Source organism: Narcine bancroftii, chromosome 1, assembly GCF_036971445.1.
Source record: "Narcine bancroftii isolate sNarBan1 chromosome 1, sNarBan1.hap1, whole genome shotgun sequence".
Classification (NCBI taxonomy): Eukaryota; Metazoa; Chordata; class Chondrichthyes; order Torpediniformes; family Narcinidae; genus Narcine; species Narcine bancroftii.
In genome coordinates this window covers 20,153,731-20,172,239 of record NC_091469.1, presented here as the reverse complement: position 1 = coordinate 20,172,239, position 18,509 = coordinate 20,153,731, and the positions used below count along the sequence as shown (strand labels likewise).

The 18,509-nt window shown below is 38.9% G+C and overlaps 1 protein-coding gene and 1 long non-coding RNA gene across 12 annotated transcripts in view; one reads left to right on the top strand and one right to left on the bottom strand.

Annotated features, from left to right (window-relative positions):
• The window catches only part of LOC138755469 (uncharacterized), a 60,319-nt gene extending 48,571 nt beyond the window's left edge, over positions 1–11,748 (bottom strand). For both annotated transcript variants that reach the window (XR_011352319.1, XR_011352322.1), the window contains exon 1: positions 11,249–11,748. This is a non-coding gene — a long non-coding RNA (uncharacterized lncRNA). The remainder of the gene's footprint in view (positions 1–11,248) is intronic.
• Positions 8,402–18,509, top strand: part of LOC138755431 (nuclear factor 1 B-type-like) — a 315,639-nt gene continuing 305,531 nt past the window's right edge. For 3 of the 10 annotated variants that reach the window (XM_069921399.1, XM_069921456.1, XM_069921465.1), the window contains exons 1-2: positions 10,307–11,637; positions 16,843–17,374. In XM_069921399.1, coding sequence (XP_069777500.1) covers positions 11,605–11,637; positions 16,843–17,374 — 565 coding nt within the window. In that variant the 5' untranslated portion in view covers positions 10,307–11,604. Of the gene's footprint in view, positions 8,508–10,306; positions 11,638–11,748; positions 11,970–15,942; positions 16,033–16,842; positions 17,375–18,509 lie in introns of those variants that run through there. The other 7 variants (XM_069921434.1, XM_069921411.1, XM_069921424.1 and 4 more) reach the window with 6 other exon arrangements.

Genomic DNA, 18,509 nt, shown 5'->3' with positions numbered 1-18,509 from the left:
CAGGCATCTAACCTAAAAATAATTTAGATTTTAAATCAGTTTTCCAAGTAATAATAACAGTAATCACCTTGGATCAAAAAATTCTGAGCTTTGACAAAGTTGTTGCTAAAATTTTGTGGATTGCTCCCATTCCTCACTATATTGATTGCAAGCTCTAAATGGCATGGACAGTTTAAGGCACAATGACCAAAGGGTGTCACAAGAGCAAAGGGGTGTAAAAACCAAAGTCCAATGGAAAGATAATTGCAGAGTAAGAAGTTGTCAGAGTTGAATTGTCAATAGCAGATAAATTGATGAACCACTTCCTGTGGCAATGACAGTAAGGGTAACCACTGAGACCAGACTTAAATGGTATACAGGCAACACACACAAGGTGACTGGACCAGCATCAATGATCTGGAAACATGAATTTTAATCCCACTGCTGCTTCTGGGAATTTGATACTCATTGAACTAAATAGTTCTGTGGTTATTTTTTTTTTAGTGATCATCTTACTAGTAGTTACCAGAAAACAAGTAGTTTATTTTAAAAACCCAATTCTCTATTTTATCGTTGAGTGATATACAAATGCAAATCTGAATAGTTGCACATGTTCCCGTTCTCTCCATAAACTGTGGTTATTGGAGAAATAATGAACAACTAAAAGTACCTTTTAATATTACTTCAAATTGCTTAATTGAAGATATGTGAAATGCTATCTTAAGAAGGCAGCCTATGTCCTAAATGACACCCCTCATCCCATCACAACCTCTGTGATACTGCAGGAGGTACAGAAGCCTCTAGGTTTAAGAACAGCTTATTTTCAACAGCTAAAGAGCTCTTGAACCTGTACTAGAACCATAGAATACTACAGCACAGCAACAGACCCTTCAGCCCATCTAGTCTTTCAAACCATTTTTTTCTCATCCCTAGCCCCACTGATTGTACCCAGTGCCTAACCCTCCATGCCTCTCTCATCCAAATTCTTCTTAAATGTTGAAACTGAGCCTGAATTCACCTCAGCTGGCAGGCCACTCCACATTCCCAATGTGAAGAAGTTCCCCCTAAATGTTTCCCCCTTCACTCTTGACCCATGTGCTCTGGTTTGTATCTCACCTACTCTCAGTGGAAAAAACCTACCTAACTTTACTCTGTCTATCCCCCTCATAATTTAAAATATCTCTATCAAATCTCCACTCATTCTTCTACGCTCCTGAATAAAGTCGTAATGTGGTTAACTTTTCCCTGTTACTCAGTCTTTTTCATTATTTTTATTAAGTTTTCAAAAATAATAAACAAGTAAAAAGCATTGAACAGAGAAAGCATGTAAAAAAGGAATATACAGGTGTAGTAAATATATGTAAAATTATATATATATATATATATATACAAACAAAGTACTTTAAGAAACAGATTAAAAGAAAAAAGTATATAATACACTTAAACAAATATAAAATGGCTAATTGAAAAAGGCTCAAAAAATTACTATTCTACAAAATCTACCCCCTTCCCTTCCAAAGTTGTTGGTATTTGAATATAATTTACTACAGTATAGAGAAGACTAAAATCACAGAAAAATATCTAAATAATTTTATAGATTATGAAAATATTTGATAAATGGACCTTATAAATAAAAAAAATTATACCCATTACATTGGTGGAGGATCTGATTTTTTCCAAAGTTAAACATACCATTATATCGGATAGCCATTGAGTATGAGTAGGAGGGCAGCAATTTTCCATTTCATCAGTATTGAACATCGAGCAATAAGAAAAGCAAAGGAGATTATATGGGATTGAGAGAAGGTTATATTCAAGTCAATTATCTTAGTTAATCCAAATAGGGCAATTAAGGGATTTGGTCTCAAATTTACATTAAGGACTAAAGATAAGGTACAAAAATATATTCCCCAAAAAAGGAAGAAGTACAAGATCAAAACATGTGTAACAGAGTACCTTCTTCAGTCCTGTACCTGTCACATTGAGAAGAAATATTGGAGTAAAATTGAACCAATTGAACTTTAGAAAAGTAGGCTTGATGTACAACCTTAAATTGTAAAAATGAGTGATGGGCACAAAATGAAGAAGAATTAGTAAATCTTCTCTGCACTCTTTCTATCTTATTGATATCTTTCCTGTAGTTAAGTGCACACAATACTCCAAATATGACCTAAGCAATGTATTATGCAACTTTACCATGACATCCCAACTCTTATACTCAATACTTTGATGTATGAAGGCCAATATGCCAAAAGCCCTTTTTACAACCCTATCCACCTGTGATGCCACTTCTATGGAATTATGTATCTGTATTTCAAGATACCTCTGTTCTACTTCAGTCCTCAGTACCCTACCATTCACTGTGGATATCCTTTCGTGGTTTGTCCTTCCAAATTGTAACACCTCACAATTGTTTGCATTAAATTCAATCTGCTATTTCTCAGCCTTTTTTCCCAACTGGTCCAGATCCCTCTTCAAGTTTTGAAAACCTCCTTCACTATCTACAACACTTCCAATCTTAGTGTCATTTGCAAACTTGCTGATCCAATTTACCATATTAAAATCCAGATCATTGATATAGATGACAAACAACAATGGTCCCAGCACTGATCCCTGAGGCACACCACTAGTCACAGGCCTCCAGTCATCTACCACTACTCTCTGGCTTCTCGCATACTACTCTAACCCTTACCATAAACTACTCTGGAATCACTGTTTAGATTATTGAAATGTCAGTTTCTTTTGCATTTGCTGCAACTGCAACTATCATTTAGTATTTATTATCTCTTGCCATTTTGAGGTCATTTAATTCTGTATCTTGCTGCAGCAAGTAGAAATTTGATGTATTTTGTATATAACAATAAGCTCTCATAATCAGACATCAAGCAAAATTAACATTCAAATACTAAGATCATCAAAATCTTGCCAAAATGTTGACTCTAAAGTCCTACTTGAAAGGAATGGAACTGCTGGAAAGCAGAGAAGTAATGAGAGGAAATATCAGAAAAAAAATGGAAATTGAAATAATTTTTTGTTACACAAAGTCAAATAACCAGTGAAGTGTAGATGGTTGAGCTCATAATTTTGACATCTCTTTTACATTAGGCACCAGAACAATTGGTAACTGATATGTTGAACAATGACACAGAATCTTAGACCAAAGTTATAGCCATTGGATGTAGACAGTAAAGGCAATTAGTGCTAGTGAAAGTATAAATTCCATAGATAAATGGATGACCATACTTTGAGTTCACTGATAAGGATAGGTTGAATTAAAAACTATTTATCTCCCAAATAAATTGTCAGAGGTGAAATCTCTAGTTCTGCCTGAAGGTGTATAATTATCACAAATAAATTCATATTGGGTAAGGAAATAAAAATAGAGATTAGATTATCCTTAGATTTCAGATTTATTGTCCAGAGCACATACATGACATCACATAAAACCCTGAAATTCTTTTCCTGTGGGTGAGACAGAATAACCACTTATAGGTAGTGAAAAAAATATATATACATAGCATATACATGAAAACAAATAAAGAACTAAAAACTGATAACAAAATGTAAACAAACTGTCCAATACAGTCAGAATAAATAAATCAATAAAGCGCACTATTAAGAGTCCTTAAATGAGTCTCTGATTGCGTTTATTATTGAGGAGTCTGATGGTGGAGGGGTAGCAGCTGTTCCTGAACTTGGTGGTGTGAGTCTTGTGCACCTATCCCTCTTTCCTAATGGCAGCAGTGAGGATAGAGCATAGAGGTGTGGATCCTTGATGATTGCTGCTTCTCTCCAACAGCAGTGCTTCCAGTAGATGTTCTCGATAGCGACGAGGGTTTTGCCTGTGATATCCTGAGCTGTGTCCACTACCTTTTGGAGGGCTTTCCACTCGTGGGTATTGGTGTCCCTGTACCATAGCATGATGCAGCCGGTCAGCACATTTTCCACCAAACATCTGTAGAAACTTGCCAGGGTATCTAGTGTCATACCAAACCTCCACAAACTTTGGAGGAAATAGAGGTCCTGACATGCCGTCTTCACGATGGGTCCAGGAAAGATCCTCCGAGATAATAACTCCCAAGATCTTAAATTTGCTCACCTTCTCCACCTCTGATCCCCCATGATCACTGGATTGTATACCTCTGATTTTCCCTTCCTGAAGTCAACAATCAGCTCCTTAGTTTTGGTGATATTGAGTGCAAAGTTGTTGTTGGTGCACCATTCAGAATTGTCTTAGCAATTCTTGTGTAAGTTCCTTCTATTGTGTTCGTTAATGGGAAGTTTTATTACGTTGTGTTCATAGTTAGCAGGAAAAATTGCCTAATTTATAATTAGTTATAGTTTTAATGCAATCCTATGGATTGATCATGAAAAACATATCACTAATTGAATTGAATTGAATTGCCATGTGTCCAATGAAAAACTTTGATTTGTATGCTATCATGGAAAGTCAACCTATCATTAATTACAACAAGATCAATTAAAACATTTTTAGGGCAATGCCATTTTACTACTGAGTGGTCTGTTAATATGCTCAAATGCTGGAGAAACTTAGCAGGCCATGCAACATACATAGGAAGTAAAAATCAGTTGGCCTGAGCCCTTCATTAGAATGGAACGTCCTTGAAAGAAATAGTCCTGAGAATCGGTGGTATGTGCTTCATACTCGGGTATCTTTTGCATGACAGTGGGACAGGTCTTTTAATATGCTGGTTGCTTTAATTGCTTCAGATTTGAAGGGGCATGTCTGTTTTACAATGAAAGCTAATCTCATAAAGTATTTGGTCTACTTTATTATTTCATATCGCTTCAGTTACCATTTCAAATAACATTTTGTGAAGAGCATAAAGTCAGAGCAAAAAACAAATTGCTAAAGGATCTCAGAAGGCTGAACAGCATAAATGAGGGAACAAAATCTTTGATTCAGGTTAAGGGCCTGCATCAGGACACAAGGCACAAAGTCAGAGTCGACGTTTCATTTACAAACTTTCCAGAATATTCAAATGTCAAAGCCTTTCCATCCACTGTCCAAGACTGAAGTAATCAGTATCTGTCCAGACGGTGTGAAGCTGTGCAATTCTGTACCACAGAATTTGGGCTTGAGCCCTTCATAAGGATATGAGCAAATTGTAGGCAGGTGTCTGAATAAAATGGTTGGGGAGGGAGAGGGACCAGGAAAGGGGTGCAGGCCCACAGGCAAGATGTAATAGGTGGATGAGGGCTCAAGCCAGAAACTTTGGTTATGTATCTTTATCTTTGCTATATAAAGTACACCGTTTGACCTGCTGAATTTCTCCAGCATTGTGTTTTTACTTCAACCACGGTGTCTGCAGACTTTCATGTTTTACGTCCAGAGAGAGCAGGGCTTGGTATTAGGATTGAAACCAATGAATGGTAGAGCAGATTAAAGGAGTGAATGGCCTACACTTGCTCCTATTCTCTGTTTCTATTTTTGATTCCATAACCTGATCCACATGCAACATCAAAATTTCCAGTGAGGTTTTCCATTGCTAGTTTTGAAGATGCATTTTTAAAATGTCCACTGTAATCAATTATTTAAAATAAATTCTTTCTATCGTTTTGAAAGTATTTTGTGGTCAATGATTTGAAGTTTTTGACCATCAGGGAATATGTGTAATACTCTATTCTTTAGTTGACAGCCCATTGATGAATCTTGAGTGAATGTTGACAGGTTGCTTTGAAATACACGTTTATTGGGAATATACATTTAAAATGAAACAAAGTCTTGCAGACATAAGTAGGAGTTTCCAGATTTTTTTGTTTTGGGTTGAATTTTGTTAAAGTGTCCTCCTATTTCAGTTAGAAAGCTTGATGATGTGTTTGTGACATCATGAAACAACAGTGCAATACAGTTAATTCTTGGAAAGTATTTGTTAAATGGCAAATCGTCACCCGCAAGCCTTGTATAGCTCGTGGACTTTTGATGGTTTGAGTTCATCCGCATCATTTGGTCTGTGTTGACTGCTCATTTGACTGCAGGTGCAAAATGAATGGATTCTAATGGTCTTTCAATCCAAGTATAATGCTAGCTTTGTCCAATTTGTATTCTGTTCCTTTAATTCTTCTGAATAGGTCTATTAAAATGTTCACATTTTAAAAAGAAGTAATAATGGATATTTAATCTTGCTTTACTTGCAGGATTTTCTGGTCAGTCCTCTTTCTCAAGAATGGGTTCCAATCCGAGATGTTGATCATTTATTTCTCTTCATGGATGCTGTGTGACCTACTGAATCCCTCCAGCTACTCATTTGCTCAAGATCCCAACATCTGCAGTTCTTGTACTTCTCCATTGCACAAAAATTTCTAAATTTTAAAGTTCTTGCTTTATACAGATACACTTGATGCATCTGACTGTATGATTATAATCCAAACAAATCATCTTCTGCAACTGGGAGTTTAAAAATTCTCATAAAACATAATGGTAGCCTTTTAACTGCCCTTGGGATGATGCTTTCAAAAGTACTTTGACTTGGTGTTTAACTCAAAAGCAACTTAAATACAAAATGTTTAAAAAAAACACAATGGTGGGGAAACTTAGCAGGTCAAATAGCACGTTATGTAGCAAAGATAAAGTTTCACATCTTACGTTTCTGTTTGAGACCATTGAGTAAATTGCAGACTCGTGAATAAAATGGTGGGAGGGGCAGGGGAGGAGGCAAGTCATAGGTGGATGGGGGAAGGGGTGGTGGGCAATTCTATGACTGGAGAGCTGGAGAAAGGAGTCAGAGGGAGAGGGATAACTGGGAGTATCCATCAGAAACCAGAGAAGTCAATGTTAATCCCAGACAGAATATTAGGGGTTGCTCCTGGTTTGGTGAGTGCATGAAGTTATGGACAGACATTTTGCCATGGGAGTGGTGGGAGGAATTGTAATGGTTGGTCCCAGTCATTGATGCAAACAGAGCGAAGGTACTCGGCGAAGAGAAGGCCACTTGATGCAATAAATGACCCCTGCAGATTTACAAGTGAAGTGGTGCTTTACTTGGAAGGGCCGTTTGGGGCCCAAATGGTGGTGAGGGAGAAGGTGTGGGTGCAAATGTGGCACTTCCTGCAGTCACATGGGAAGGTGCCAAGGGGGCGATCAGTGGAAAAGAATGAGTGGAGGAGAGAATCACAGACGGAGCGACCCTAAAGTAGGCAGAGCGGAAAGGAGAGGGAAAGATAGGTCTGGTGGGGGCAACTGCCACACATACTTCTTTTGCGCAATAAACAAAAGCGCTGGAGAATCTCAGCAAGTCACACGGCATCTATATACATTTTTCTCTCGGTTATCTGCCGAAGAAACAATGGCTACACGGCCGCGGCCTGATCAAGGTCATGAAATGAGATTTTGCAAGTTGCCCGTTCTGCTTTTTGCCTCATTGCACCAGATGCGTGGGTGGGAACAAATTGGATCACAACCTCCTCCAACCACGAAAAGCGAGCAAGGCCACCTTTCGGAGCGAGTCAAGATTGAATTCGCAGGAATCCGGAGTAGGACAGCGCAGACCTTTCGACCTCACTCGCACACTGCGCCGCTTTTCCAGCCTAACTTTATATCGCTTTCCAGCGGCATTGGAGCGAATCGTCCGAGGGCAGATGCAGGACTTGCACACACCGTGGGGGGGGGGGGGACATTTCTCATTGGTCTGCGGCCAGGGACTGTGTTCACGACGCGGATGAGGGGTGCTGTGGCAAGGAGTGAGCGAGAGACGTTGTTCGCTGCCCGGGACTTCCACTGTGTCCTTGGCTGTCGGGGAGGGGGGAGAGAGAAAAGGAACACGAATGGAAACAAAGCCCTGAAAGATCTGGGCTGCAAGATAAATTAAAACAAAATACCGACAGATACACCGTGGCTCAAACAAATATAAAGCGAAAAGTGGGCAATGGATAAACACAAAGTGGGAAAGTGAAACAATGAAAAAGGCGAATTATAAAGTGTTAGTGCGAAACATTGGGTGTGAGTGAAAGCCACTGAGAACGCCAATGGGAGAGAAAAGAGTGAGAGAGTCAGATGGGATAGGCGAGGAGGACAGAGAAAAAAGGGGGAGACAGAGAGATCCAATTGGGAGGGGTGGGGAAGTGAGAGAGGGAGATGGGGGCAATGGGAGAGAATTTGAGCGTCTACCCCCCCCCCCCCCGCAGAAAGACATGCCAAACGCAAGCGATGTAAACACGGACAAAACGGGACCGCCCATTCTCTTGGCACCGAGTCAAACTCACGGCCAAGTGCAGAATTCCAACAGGGGGAGGAGAGAGAGGAATGGAGGAGGGGGGGGGGGGGAGGTGTAGATTTGGCAAGGACAAACTGCTTGACTTTGACTTTGCCGCTTTTAAAAAAAAGCCGAGGTATCGCTTCCGGTTTGCAAAGGCCACTTCATGAGAAACGGGGAGGGGGGTGGGGGGGAAGGAAGGGCCCTTTGGCAGTTTTGCAGAAACTCATTTTGAACTTGAGGAGAAATGTGACGCTTTAAACCGTTGTAGGCAAACTGCAAATTCAGTACACTTTATTGCAACATTGTGCAATGGTACGTTACAAAACTATGTTCATTTCTGTCTTGTATTGTGTATTGGCCGCCGAGCACCAGATCTCTGAAATGCTTTCACTTTGTAATTTTTTTTGGCGATACTATTGGATTGCTCGTGTCCGCAGTCGCCAAGTATCTGGATGTAGGTCATGTCGCTATCAGATTTGTGTTTTTTTAAAATATCAGGCCACTGACGAATCAGTCATGGGTGCATCCAAAAAGCGCTAAGCTTGGCAGATTTCCCCAGTTTTAGTTTTCTTCCCTCTTCCTCTGGTTCGGAGCGAGAGCTCCAGGAGAATCTGAGATTGATGGTCGCGTTATGTTGACTGAAATCAGACACTGCAGTCTGATCTTCTCATTCAGTGATTTACCCCTCCCAGGGGTTGGTTTCTTGTATTTTTAATGTTAATGTCTACGGGTCCTTTTGCTATTTTAGCCCTCCTCGACTTTTAAAAAAAGACATTTACAAACCACTTCGCCCGTTGCGCCGTCCAGCGCACTGTCCTGATTAAAAGGGCGACGGGGGTGGGATGGGTTCGGCGTGATCGCAATGCTCAGAGCTTTGAGTCGGGGCAACTTCTCCCGGCTGCCATTGAACTTGAGACAGACCAGGAACTCGGCAACTTCTGACTGCACTGCACCAACCGGCGGAGAATAGGGGAAGGGGGAGAGGGAAGGGCGAAGTCCGCTCAGCTAACACCCTCCGAACGAAGCGACAGAAAGACACGCAGACGATTAGCAGTTGGTGAAAATAGACTCTGCAACTTCGCGCAAGCCCTGTAACTTTTTTGTCTCCCCCTTAAGTCGGGCGAAGAGAAATGATAGCGAGTTGGGAGAAAAGGCGCGGGTTGGACCTGCAGGATTGCTATTTTGCATTAATGATATGTTAAAGTTGAACTTCATTTTCTGCACGCTCACTTCGGACACTGCGGATTTACACAACATGTTTTTCTCCCATTTAACTGAGGAGGGAAATTTTGAGAAAGTACACAGACTGGCGTGAGTTTTTTTTTCGCTGCAGAACTCATTTTCCTTCCCACTGCAGACTCTAAATGCGGTGCCATTGAGCGCACAAAACAAAACCGACCGAGGAGCCAGTGGTCTCCAGATGATTTAATCCCATCGTTGGCACAAAATGAAACCCTTGTCCTGTCACCCCGAGTAATGCTGCTCCAGAGATACATTTGAACAGGTGCATTTTGTTTTGGAAAACAATAAATTACCAGTCGCAGGGTTTTTTTTGTTAATAATTAAACTAATCTTAGCCAAAAGTTCAGCGGGCCAGATTTTCAATGAAAGTTCCCCTGGATATACAGTATCCACTGACTCGAATTGATAGATCCAAACCTGGTTTGTGTGCAGGATAATGTAAGGGGAAAAGGCAATTTTCATCATCTTTAAAAGTCGTTTCGACTTCCCATGAAGTACAGTTCGTAATGTAACATGTTGCAATCATTTAAACAAAAAAAAACATAATTCATCTCCGCCATCCCAAGATACATCTGGACGATTTTAGAAGACGAAGATTTTAAAGTGTTAAAATTTCCCTCGCGTAAGGTGGGTCTGGAATCTCAAGGCAAATTTATTTGAGAACATAGCATTAAATGCAGGTTCAATTTCAATTCTGTCAGTTTTGAGTTTGCGCTTCAAGGCTGGTGGGTCCCTATCCAAACCGAAAAAGGAGCGCATGGCCTAACCAAGTGTCGAAGACATTAAAATAGGAGGGGGAAAAGTAACTAGCTCAACAGAGATGAGGGGTGGGGGGGGGGGGGGAACTATATCAGAAGCCCGACTCGTTGGAGGTGGGCGCTGCCATGAAAACACCGATATATACTCCTACAGCGCTGTACTTTCTGATAAAACATTGGAATTGTAATTTTAACCCTTCGTCGAGCCTATATGCCCATAATTATTTACTCCTGTAAATAGAGAATTCAACGCAGGTGGGACAAAATAGTGGATGTAAAACATGAACCCGTGCGAATAGACTTAAAACATGAGTTAAAGACGGCGCGAAAACCACAGGACCGACAGTTCTTTGGGATTCATTCCACCTGGTAAACTATAATTATCCCTAACCTGTTTGAATCTATGTTGAATCTCAAGGCAATCCAATATAAATAAAAAATAAGCCGGAAAAAAAAACCTTGTTAGATGTTGCCCACATTTGGAAGGGAGCAGAAAGTTTGCAAACTGACATTGCGCTTGGATATTAAAGGAATTAAAGGAAAGGTGCCCTATTTGACTGATTTGGTTTTGTTTTGTGTGAATGGTACCTTTGGGGATGTTGTGATGGCAGTTGCTTTTGGGGTTTTAAGGTTTTAAAATCTGGGGATTTTCCATTTTGCTGTGTACAGTAGGGGTTGGACTTCATCTTCCACGTGTAAAGCGACACTATCACCGCGGCAGCTTTTGATAGAATCGTTTTTTTTTGGAAGCCGTCTCTTTTGTCTTAATAGCGGAGAAGAATCAGTGGTTGGTGGATAGGAATGCGTGTATGTGCAGTCGATGGGAGGAGGCGACAGAAAGGTTGAGTTTGTGGAATAAATAAACGGAAAGATCGGCAGAGCGGATCTGCGGGTGCAGTCGGTCTTGCTCCCCGTGCGGGAGAGGAGAGGCGCGATCAGCAGTTGTACCTGGTCACCCCCCCCCCCCTACTTCCCCACCCCCCCCCCCCCCTTCCTCCACTCCTCCCCTACAGCACCAACTCCACTGCCAATCGTGGGACACCGCCAGCTCACGTTTTACTGCGTTGAATTGAAAGTTTCGACTTGTGTTTCTGCTTTGCTTGTTCTTGGACTTGACTGCCGTGCCCTGGCAGAGTTGTCTGCCGCACTATTCGACTGGCTGCAGACAGATCCAGGATATCCCACTGGAAAATTCATAAACCTTGACTCCAGATTTTTTCTGGGAAACGTGCCATCGGATCTTTAGGCGCGAATACCGGCAGACTTTGCGACTTTTCCACATCAGAGACTTTTTAAAAAATTCGACAAGTATATGAATGGATAACTCGTTACTCCGAACCTCTGCTTCCTAAGGTCTGCCGGAGTTACCCGAGGATTTGTCTCTCCTGTCCTTTTTTTTTGGCAGAGTGATGATGTATTCCCCGATTTGTCTCACGCAGGTAGTTGTATTTTTTTGATAACGCATGTTGCTTTGGGTGGGGGTGGGTTGAGAGCGCAAAAGGTTGCACTGGATCCTCTTGCCGTTTGGGGCGGGGGGAGTTGAGACGTGTTTACAGACCGCGCCGAGCTTCTGCCTGAAGCAGTAGAGTAACATATTTCCGCGCAGAGAGTAACAGCAAAGTGTCAGTCAAGTGGAATTTCGGCGCAAAACTGGCAGCGACTGGACAAATACCAGTCATTTCCCCAAATCACCAGTCTGAGAGAAAGAAAGTGGAGAGAGACCGTGACTACCGCGGGAGCGTGACTTTGTGCACTTCCCTGGGAAATAAACTAGGTTGGACACCTGCAATACCATCAGATATATAAAAAAAAGTCATTTGGTTTTTAAATAATCGCCACCCCTGGTTCCATTTTATCCTGGTCTGCCTCTCTGAAGTTTGAACTGAGACATTAAGGAACAGAAACAGCTCGGCAATTCTTCTGGAGTGACCGAGCATGAGTCAACATTGCTCTGACACGACCGTGGGATTTTGAGGTTGTGCGCAGTTCTGAAGCCCCGAACGAGTGCGAAGCGACAGGTTTCGAATGGGCCATGATATATTTAACGCGATATTTTAATAAAAGCAATCCGACAAAGAACTTACACAAATTTACGTGACTTTTTCGACTTTTACAAGTCAAGTAGGACTTTTTTCCCGCAGTTTCCACCAGTTCATGGCTTCAAGTAGTGCAACTTTGCTTTTGTTCACATCGACTATTTTTCACTTATGTTTAACTGCATTGAAAACATTTTTACTTGTAGAATAATATTTTTGCTCATTAAGTTTCTGAAAGGGCAGGGGTTGAAATGCATAATATTAGTCTTAACATTTTTATTTCTGTGAAAATGGTCTGTTTACATTTGAGGAGGAAAAGATGCTCCTCTAAGATTGGAAAATGGTTAATACAATTTTGTTAAAGAAAACATCGAGTAGGTAAAACAAGTAAACTAACCCAACTCTTCCAGTAGTTGACTTGAACTTGAGGCGAGAATCGGAATATCTTTAAAATAGGTTCATTTAGTTGTATCACTCATTAGGTACAATTCAACTTTTTATATTTACCACTTTTCCCTCTGTGCAGGCAAATATTTTGAGGCAAGTGCAAAAGAAGGGAAATTTGCAACATATCCTACTGGAATTGTGATTTTAATAGATTTTTCAAAGGGCTGCTATAAACATTAAAACATATGATAAAAACGTTTTGATTGATAACTGTAAAGGTGTCTTTCCCTTAATAAAGTTACAATTTAGTTTTTGAGAGAGTGGTGGGTGAGAACAATATGATTAACTTTACAAAAGATGTGTTAAATTTAAAAAGAACTATCCCGCTACAAAGAAACTGAAGACAAATTTACAGAATTATTTTTGTGACTTCTTTGTTAGGCTATGTCAATCTTATTTGCAGCTTTTTTATGTGTTGGTAGAAAAGGCGTAAATTAACTGAATAAACCAAAGCAATTTGGCAAAATTGCTCCGCTATAAATGTATGATTTCATTGCAATTTTCAGTTATCTGTTTATCGATTTTTAAATGTTCTTCATGAACTTTATGGCAGTTATAAAGTTTATAATTCCTAATTAAAGTAAATATCTTATTGCTACATATGTAAGTCACTGATCAGAAAACTAAAAAAAAATTGAATGGCAGAAGGGAAGATGCATTGTGTATGAATTGAGCATGAAGATAGAAAAGTGATGTGGTTTTCATAATTGAGAACAGTTGCATAGTTGTTTTGCTAACACTTTTGTGTTTCCTTCTCTCTGTTTAGTTTGGCGTGGTGAAAAGATTAACTGAGATAGGTTTGTTTTCTGTAAAATGCCATAACTCAGAATTGCAGTTCAAAGTATTTGCGGGACAAAATGTGTTGGATAACTTTGCACAGAACAGTTAGAGAAATAAACAGATCATGATGAAATTAAGAATTCTAAGGGATACCTTTGCTACATTTTAAGACAATGAAAGCCTTATTCATATGTAGTTCGCAAAGCTCATTGTTCTAAAAAGCAAGTAGCACTTTGAAATTTAGGGGCACGATTTTGATGATGAAATACATAGTATTTACTAATATAGTCTTTAACATTTACACATTCCATTGTTAAAGACCAATACAGTATTCTGTAATAACAATATTGATAATAATTGACAACTAATTGTAACAAATTATCTGTATATAGTTTCAGCATTACGTATCTATTTTTAAAAATGCCCCAATTTAATAATATCTAAAGAAACAGACAGATGCACATTTTTATAAAATTTGCTAGTTTTGGATCATAATGAATAAGATTGCAAAAATTAATGTTTTGGTATTGATCATTATATTATGGTTTAGGTATAGTGTTGGCTAGGGGACTTGAAGAAATTTTAAATAATGTTACAATTAGTTAAATGTAAATATTAAGTTACTCTTTAAGGCCATGAGCTTCAAAGTTTAATTTCATCTTGTATGTAACTGGAGTACGTTCTTATACAGCGCTTTGTGAATTTTCTAGTGAAACACGCACAGAGCAAGTTAAGATTTGGTCTCGGCCATTCAGAAGATCTTGAAAACTACTTACTAACCAAAATGAATATTTAAACATTTTACTTATGCTAAGCAAGAAATATGCAACATTTTAATTTAACGTAAACTGCAATGGAAAACTGCAAAGCATTTGAATTGGCATGGGAAAGTGAAGGCAAAAAAAAATACTTATGCATTGACTGCTTTCCTTTCTCATAGTTTCTGAAAGTCTGATATAATAAAGGCGATTTTAGATAGAGGGAAAAGCTAGGAAAAGAAGGCAAACAAAACTTCTTATATTTTTATATAAATTAAACAATGAAAATTAAAAATATAATTTTTTTTGAGTTGTCTTTAGTAGTATAGTAATTGTTGAAGAGGTTAAAATAAAGCACTCTGTGGGGTTAGCTTCATTTGATCAGTTTAAGTATATTTTCATACAGCACGGCTAGCCATGACATACACCAAATAAAATAGCTTCAGTTCAGTTACACTGACTTGGCTTTGGCTGTCCAAAGACAAATGTCACCAGAATAAAGAAAAAAAAAGTAAGGTTATCTTGGCTTGCAAAAGAAAGCCAGGACAATTCAAAGTTTGTTCTCTTGGATCACAAAAAAAGGTAGCCAATAGATTTTTCAGCTAAATGTTGCGCATATTCTTTCAAGTTAATTTTAACTTTGCTCGAGACAGAATGCAAAAAATAATATTTTTTATCAGGAAGAATGCTAATGTATGTTTAATGTTGTTAATTTTTTTTATTTGTTATGGAGAAGCAGTCATTGTTGCATTGCACTGTTTTAACCACATTACAGTTCCCTTAGCGCTGCTATGTGGGGTTTGATGGTGAATTTCACAAGGATTTAATTGTATTTTTATTTAAAAATACATAACATTCATTAAATTACATTGAAGTGAATAAATTACCAATAGCATGTCAAAATAATTGAATTATTTTTGGAAAATTTCTTCCAATATTTTTCTTTTAATGTAGTTGTCTATTAATTATATATATATATATATATAAAAAAAATAACTTTTGAGCAAAGAAAATTTATTGTAAACCAATTTGCAGGGAATGAGAACAACTTTGTGTCTAAGTGTATTTTTAAAGCACTTTACACAGAGAACAATGTGCAGAGGTTAAGTGAAGTAGTTCTAATTTATTTTTGGAAGTATTAAACTAAAATGACAAACTGCACATAGAATTACTGAGGACAGAGGCGGAATAAAATTGTAGGTAAGTCTCCCTTTTGGTCGCTCAGGATATTTCAAACATTACTGCTTCCAACAGTATCATGCAGCTGATTGCTATTGGCTTGCTTGGTTGTTCTGCAGTTTGCTGAGTTTTGTGCTTAAAAATTTTGAAGGTTGCCTCAAAGGATTTTTTTTTAACCGATGATGTACGTCGTAATGATAATGCACTTTGAAAAAAATATAAAATATCTTTTTTTTTTGCACCTGGTTCCAAATCTAAGATTCCTCTGTTAATGGATAGTTTGGGAACTGAACAATGGGAGTGAAGTTGAGGAGCAGAAGCATTTATATCCTAGGCTGTGGTTACCCAGAACAGAGCTGGTATTCATGCTGAAAGTTTGTGGCTTAACTCTTTAGTGTCTTATTATATTTTACAAAACCACTAATGTTATGATTTTTTTTAAATTTTAGTTTACTGCTTTTAGAAAACAATAAGTCAAAAAAAAACCCCAAAATGACCACTTCTCGTATTCTTTGGATTTATGCAGCTAACTACTTCCTCAAAACAAAAGGAAGATGATATTCTGAACAATCCATGAATTTTCAGACCTTTTGTTAGAGCACTGGAAATGTTAACCATCGTTGAATGAACATGATTGGTCAGTCAAGAATGGTATTACTCGATGCAAAGATTTTGTATCTTCAAATAAGTAAAATAATTTGCTGAAAGCTGTATTAGAAAGAGAACAGTTCATAAGATCTGATGGATGTAAATGTGTTTCATTTTAAACTTTAAGCAAATTTGCACTGAAATTCCAGTTGCAGCATGTAAACTCACATACAAAAAAATACCCAGTGCAGAGAAGTGTACCATTTTTAATGATTTGACGGCAGCTGTGCGCTTCAAAGTTTTGGAAGATAATTGCTTGGGATTGTGACAGTAAATTATCTGCTATTGCGGGCTTCATCATTCAACCTTGAACTGGCGTTTCCAATATGCATATTTGATTCATTCACAACACTGAAAGCAGAAGCTGTTGGAAACTTATGCTAAACTATTAATCCAAACGAACTTTCTGGCACTCCCTGCAGGAGGAAACTCTCTTTCCATCATTGACTAAAAGTGTCAAGGTTTATTTAAGATGCAGACTAAGATGAAACGATGGAAATGTTAGGAAATTTGAAGGGAGGTCGACTTGATTGAGTGGAGTTTTTGTTTCCAGTGCTACCTTGCTAAGGACCTTCTGAAAAATGGCATGTTTCACTACATTTGAGGCTCTCTCTAACTTTAGATTGAGTTCTTGAATCTCCAGGCAATAAGAAAGAAATGCAATAGTGTTTTAGTCTCGTTGTTCTATCAGTGTTATTGAATGTTGCCTTTTTATGTTACATCATTGTGAGAAAATAAAATTGTTACAATTGTTGACTTTTTGTTGTTTTATTTTTCCTTTGTGTCTTTTGTATTGAAGGACGAATTCCATCCATTTATTGAAGCACTTCTTCCACATGTCCGTGCAATTGCATATACCTGGTTCAATTTACAAGCCCGCAAGCGCAAATACTTCAAGAAGCATGAGAAGCGAATGTCCAAGGAGGAGGAAAGAGCAGTCAAAGATGAGCTGCTGAGTGAGAAGCCTGAGATCAAGCAGAAGTGGGCATCACGGTTGCTTGCAAAACTCCGCAAGGATATCAGGCAAGAGTATCGCGAGGATTTTGTGCTCACCGTTACAGGCAAGAAACATCCTTGCTGTGTCCTGTCCAACCCTGACCAGAAAGGCAAAATGCGAAGAATCGATTGCTTGCGGCAAGCTGACAAGGTGTGGCGGCTGGATCTAGTCATGGTGATCCTGTTTAAAGGCATCCCGTTGGAAAGTACTGATGGCGAGCGGCTTGTCAAATCCTCACAGTGCTCCAACCCAGTACTTTGTGTGCAACCGCATCACATAACAGTATCGGTGAAAGAACTTGACCTGTTTTTGGCGTACTATGCTCAGGAACAAGGTAAAGGGGCATAATTGTTGGGTGGTTATCTTTATTACTGAAGAAGCTCATTGACTGACCATGAATGTTTTCAATGTTTAAATCATTCTTGTAGTTCTGCCTTGCACCTTTGAAACTCATATACTTATAAACATTTCCAGAATGTTACAGGGTGGCAAGGTTAGCATAGTGGTTTAGTGCAATACTATTACAGCACTGGTTACCCCACTTTGAATCTACAGTTTTCTGTAAGGAGATCATACCTTTTCCCTGTGTCTGCATGGGTTTCCTCCAGGTGCTCCGGTTTCCTCCCATATTCCAATGACATACAGGTTTGGAAGGTTAATTGGTTATACAGTATAGGTGTATTTGGACGGTGAGGGCTCAAGGGCTGGAAGAGCCTGTTACTGTGTTGTCTATCTAAAGTAAACTAAATTAATTTGTACAGCTCACATTATTCCATACGCTTTAGATTTATCTGGAAAATGTGAGATCTGCAGATGGAAAATTGACTGGTAAACCTACGATGCCATATTTAAGTAATTCTATATAATTTTATGTATTCACTTTCTAAAGAATGCTGTGGATGCACTTTAACAGGTGAAATGGGACCAGCTGTCAGTCGAGGGAAAGCTTATTGATGAATTGCTAATACTTATTTCGAAAGACGGTTGAAGGTATACTCATATACTCTTAATGCAGATATTGAAAGGTTATTTACAAACATAGAATATGTACTACTTGTCAGCCAATACTCTACCATAATGATATGACATTTTCTAAAAATGTTCTTTAAACATTTATTTAACAGAGATCTTGGATCTGGGATCATTTAAGTTCCTTTTTAATATTTCTTTTTCCTCTCTCCCCTCTTTAGGTTTTTCTGTTTTTATACAAAATTCTAGTGAGAGGCTGGGTCTTTGCAAATGTCCATCTCTAACTAACTGCAGGAAACTGTGCTTGACTGCTGAGATTGACAGACTCACTTGTTCCCCATTGCCATGAAGGAGGTGCATTGTTTATGCCCACACTTTCCCCTGGCCATACTGGGCAAGAACAGGGATTTGCCACTTGGAAAGTAAAGGGAAATGAACCTGCATCCTTCCAATTTTCAGTGTGCACCCTGTTTTTGGATCAGCTATTGAAATGCTGTCTG